The 5,495-nt window shown below is 44.4% G+C and overlaps 1 protein-coding gene across 1 annotated transcript in view; it reads left to right on the top strand.

Annotated features, from left to right (window-relative positions):
* The first annotated feature begins 1,534 nt into the window (after window positions 1–1,534).
* The window catches only part of LOC140998141 (plexin-A2-like), a 72,221-nt gene continuing 68,260 nt past the window's right edge, over window positions 1,535–5,495 (top strand). The window contains exon 1 of the mRNA XM_073468313.1: window positions 1,535–2,758. Within this exon, the coding sequence (XP_073324414.1) occupies window positions 1,535–2,758 (1,224 nt within the window). The remainder of the gene's footprint in view (window positions 2,759–5,495) is intronic.

The raw sequence follows: 5,495 nt of genomic DNA on the forward strand, positions 1-5,495 counted from the left end.
CGGCCCAGCCAGCTCAGTGTCAGTCCATCCGCTTCATCCCTGGCTCCCGCTCAACTCAGCCGGACGTCCTGTTAGTCGGCCAATGGAGAGCACCCACCCCGTCATGACCCCCACGTTAGGATCTGACATGGCTGTCTTCATTTAACCTTTACTTATACCAGGAAGTCTCACTGAGAAAACACCCTGTTTACGAAGGCTGGAGCCAAAAAAGACAGTTGCCTTTGAGCTGAAGCCTTCTAGCGTTTGGCAGGACATCTTTCTGGAGGAAATTTAGAAGCGTTTTCGCGAAAGGCAGTTTCATGATTTTTAAAAAAAGATAAAAATGAGTGAGGGGCTGCTGATGTGGTACTGGAGAGGACAAAAGGCTGTGATGAAAAACAGCCAGATTGGTGAAGCCTCTGGTGTCACACAGACAGGATTTAGGGTGATGTAGGTGTCTTAATTTATGGTCTGTCCTCCTATGCAGGCAGCTTTATTACTCCATTAATGGACTTCGATGAAGTAACGCCGCATGTGAAGCCACTTTATCTACCATCCTTGTGTTGCCTTCAGAGAACATCCGTCTTTATTTTGAGATAAAAAAACAAATTTCTATGTTCCAAATTAGCCTGTTTTGTCTCATCTGTACAAGAAAGACCTGGCATCACACCACAACACGCATCACATAATAGTTATGGCAAGGGTAAAAAAAAAAAACCCAACACATCAAACATCCTTTGTCATGCGTCTAACTCGTCCATCCTCCAGTCCATCATGTGTTTGAGGGACATTGTTTGTCCCCTGGAAATATCTACATAAAATATGCTAATGAAATTAGACAGAGAAGTGTGAGGCTTGATGCTGCCTGGCTCTGAATCTCTAATGACTCCCTGCCATCCCTGGAAAAAGCCTGATTAATTTAGGAATGTCGGACGCAGTGGAGAGTGATTAATTCCTCCTGGATTCAACCATTTAAACGAACAAGGCGGAGGGGAGAAGGGAAAACAGGGAGCCCAAAAAATGGACGCATAATTAATACATTTGGATCATTTAATTAGCCACCCAAACAGAGGGAAGGCTCTGCTACAGTGTGTCACTGCTTTGTTCAAGTAATAAGCCACAGTTAGTTCTCTCTTACACAGAGGCGAATATAATGAGCCCCCCTGTTGATAGGGGGAATATTGGACCATCTCTCGGGCTAGTAAATATGGGGAGACAGTTTGAACAAATGATTACTTGTTTCTTTGATGTCTCATGTGTCTGACTAAGCAGAGATCGAGGGGAAAACAAGCACATATATTTCGTGGTTTTTAGATGAAGTGTGTAATGATACTCTGAAAGCACTTTTTCTCTCCCAAAAGAATCATTTCTTCACTCTCAAAGGAGTCAAGGATCTTTTGAGTTTAAAACAAATATCTCTCTTTTCTCTTTCAGAAATATGTGAAGATCACAAGACTGCACTTCAGCTCATCTTCTTCAGCGCAGTCCTGCTCCTTGGTGACACACGGTTCCAGCTGTTTTGTCTGAGCGTGGTATTTTTCGGAGCCCTGCGGGGATGGGAACGTGCTCGGATAAAGGACGGACTTACTGCGGCCTCACTAAAGGTCACGGTCCTCTTAAGGTCATGTCATGGCCCCTGGCACTGTGGCTATTGACTCTAATCTCTGTGAATCAAAAGACGGCAGTTGGACAGACTATGAACACTTTCCAATCAGAGCGGAAGGAGTGGTCGCTGAACCACCTGACTGTGCATCAGTCTACTGGGGCTCTTTACGTCGGAGCCGTCAACCGAATCTACAAGTTGTCGGCCAATCTCACCCTGCTGGTGTCCCATGATACAGGGCCAGAGTATGACAACAAAGCATGTTATCCTCCGCTGATTGTCCAGCCCTGTTCAGAGCCTCTCGCCTCCACTGACAACGTTAACAAACTGTTGCTCATCGACTACTCTCACAACAGGCTGCTGGCCTGTGGCAGTCTCTACCAGGGCGTCTGCAAGCTGATGAGGCTGGATGATTTGTTCATCCTGGTGGAGCCCACGCACAAAAAAGAACACTACCTGTCCAGTGACAACCAGACAGGCACGATGTACGGGGTCGTTGTGCCATCGCAGGGTCAGGACGCAACTCTGTACATCGGGACGGCCGTCGGTGGCAAACAGGACTACTTCCCAACTATCTCCAGCCGCAAGCTGCCTCGCGACCCAGAATCCTCTGCCATGCTGGACTACGAGCTTCACACCGACTTTGTTTCCTCTCTCATTAAAATCCCCTCAGACACACTGGCTCTTGTTCCACACTTCGACATCTACTACATTTACGGCTTCGCCAGCGGAAGTTTCGTCTACTTCATGACCGTCCAGCCGGAGACGCCTGAGAATGGGATGCCTGCTGGCAGCTCCCCTGGCGACTTGTTTTACACCTCGCGCATCATCCGCCTCTGCAAAGGTGACAAGAAGTTCCACTCATATGTGTCACTTCCTGTGGGGTGCGTACACAGAGGTGAGGAGTACCGGCTGCTGCAGGCGGCTTACCTGTCCAAGGCCGGCAGGGTTCTGGCAAAGTCTCTCAACATCAGCGCCCAGGAGGACGTGCTCTTTGCTGTGTTCTCCAAGGGACAGAAGCAGTGCCACGACCCACCGGATCACTCGGCTCTCTGTGTCTTCACCATCCAAGACATCAACACGCGCATCAAGGAGCGTCTACAGTCCTGCTACCAGGGGGAGGGAAACCTGGAGCTGCACTGGCTGCTGGGAAAGGACGTGCAGTGCACCAAGGCGGTAGGTGGACAGTAGAAAGAGAAAGGCACTGGTGAACCAATTGATTTCTCCTCCCATAACACACACATTTAGACCAACTATGAAAGCCACATGGTGGTGAGTAGCATTGATATAGATTTACTATCTAATTACTATCATCCCAAGCCCAAGTAGGTGATAGACAGGCAGCCAGATTGTAATGAAGACACCATTCAGGTTTTCAGGATCCCACGAGAGCAGAAGAGCTGGAGGAGATTAATTCCACAAGTGCTAATCAGAGGAGTTTTGTACGGAGCTTTGATTTCATTCAGGGGTTTGGGCACTGACTCCCGCCTTCTTCTCCTCCCCTTTGTCTCTCTCTCCTTCTCCCTCTCCATCTCCCTCCTTCTTCTTGTCGCTGTCAGCAGTATTTGAACCCCCTGAGACCTGTTCTTGATCTCGAGAAAAGGGCTTTCTTGTAAATGTCCGACTCTGTGCCTTTGTGAAAGCTATAATTCAGCATAATGAGTAGCTTTCATGGAAACAAGTTGAAAGCGAACCATGAAAACAATGATATTCATCACATCCTTCGCTCTGGTGGTTTCCAACATGTGCTTCGATTCAACCATGCCTTCAAACAAATAAGATGTAATGTTATTCATAAAAGCAGCCAAGGGAGGACGGACACACATAATAATGCAATAATTAAAGCTCACTGCGCAGTTAACCAAAGGACTTTGTATCTAAAACGGTCTGTAAATGAAGTGCAATGATTCCTCTTTCCTACGATGTCATTAGGTATTGTGTTTCTTTTGTTGCATGATTAGTGGGAGATGCATCAGTACGACTTTTTGATACTGATATCAGAATATATCACTTGATATCATTTGACGTGCTTATCATAAAAAAAACCTTAAAATGACAGATATAGCTTTATTCTGCTGCGTTATTGACACTTGTTACTGTAAATGTTTGGCTCCTAGAAAGCTACAAAATGCAAATGTCACAATCTGCCAATTACTGTTATAACAAGACAACATAGCCTACAGCCACGCTCTGTGTTAGTAACAAGGGTGCTTTAAGCTAATGCTAATTCCATCATGCTATTATGCTGATATGTTGCATGTATTATTTTTACCATGTACCCCCATCTTCGTTTGCAGGATTTAGAGAAAAACAATAGTTGGGTTCAGATAGAAATGCTCTGTCAAAATATGATAATTCTCATTTATTAATCAGTTATAGGTCCGGGTCTGGATAGCATGGCGTCTAGGTCTGGACCCCGACAGCGGTCCGCCTATTAGTGATTGCCTGTTAGTTTTTTTGCTAAAAAGGGGGATGGCGTCCCCCCTCAAATCGCCTCAATTTGATAATTTGCACTACACATACAGTACAGCTGAGGCTGATGGTAATGCTGTGAGTTCTGAGGATGTTAAATCATATTTGCAATTCAACCTGAGAAGTAGGGGTGGGAATCTCGAAGCACCTCACGCTTTGATTAGATGTGATTAGAGAATGATAAGTGACGCATCTCGATGCATCAGATTTTTTGATTTCAATAGATACATTATTATTTCTCACTGTGTGATTACTTCTACTTTTAAAATGTGTGTTTGTAATGATCCATAATTAGAAAATAAACAGATGAAACACAAGATGTAGCCTGGCTCAGAACGTATACATGATGTTTCAGCAGCCAAAGAAAACATGCAGCTCAGTTTTAAGAATTGTTTATATACAGGCGGTCATAATTTTCGAGGAATTGGGTTTGAATTTCCAACTATTGACTTTTCTACATTGAGACGGAAGAGAAAATCAAGATGCATCTAAGAATAGATTTTCTTCCCCACCCCTGCTGAGAGGTCATGAATATCTGGACCAAATTTCATGGTAATCAATCCAATAACTGTCAAGACATTTCACAAAAAAACCCGAAATGTCAACCTCATGGCGGCACCAGAGATAACGTCATCATTAGAGTCATTAGGATTCATCCTCTGGGGACCCTGATGAATCCCTTTTATTCTCCGATGCTACTTTGGAGGGGGTATAATAGATATGACATTAAAAATTCATGCAGAAATTTAAGCTGTGAATGCAACTGTAAAAAACAAATATTCACATATGTGTTCAATATTTAGGTTTAAAAAGAGAGGAGTTGCATGCTCGCATACTAGCCAGAAAGAAAAAAGGGCTCATTTTCGAGCAGGGTGGGGGGTGAGATATGAAGTTCCCTTCACCGATCACTTTCAGTGAAGCTCAGGCACATTGCTTGATGAAAGAAAAAGCACAGGGCTAATATGTGCATAAGAAGTAGGCGATGTGAAATAAGAAATTAGCTGCCCTAAAAAGGTAGATTTATACACTGAGTGACAGCCAATTAGCAAAGGTTTGAGGTGCATGTTAGTAGATGTAACAGGACTGCTTAGCATGCTGCTCTCTTTGATGCTTAATCAAAACCTGACATCTCTTGTGCTGTGTGTTTGTGTGATGTCAGATCAAGCGATCTGAAAAATCACAGAAACGGGCGCAAAATACACAACGTTTCTCGTGTTTGCCATCAGCAATTAGTCTGCTCTGCAAAATTCTCCCACTCCCAGGCTTGTTGATAAACGCAGCAGCCCAAGCCCCTTTTGAAGTAACCATTTTTAACCCTGGAAATTGTGCACTTTATGCATGTTACGCTTACCAGAAGTCAGTTTGAGTTCACCTCTACTATTTACACGTGTCTACAGTGATCTCAGTCATTTTCCTGGCTTACACTTATGCTCTTCCTCTC

This window comes from Pagrus major, chromosome 6 (genome assembly GCF_040436345.1).
Source record: "Pagrus major chromosome 6, Pma_NU_1.0".
Lineage (NCBI taxonomy): Eukaryota > Metazoa > Chordata > Actinopteri > Spariformes > Sparidae > Pagrus > Pagrus major.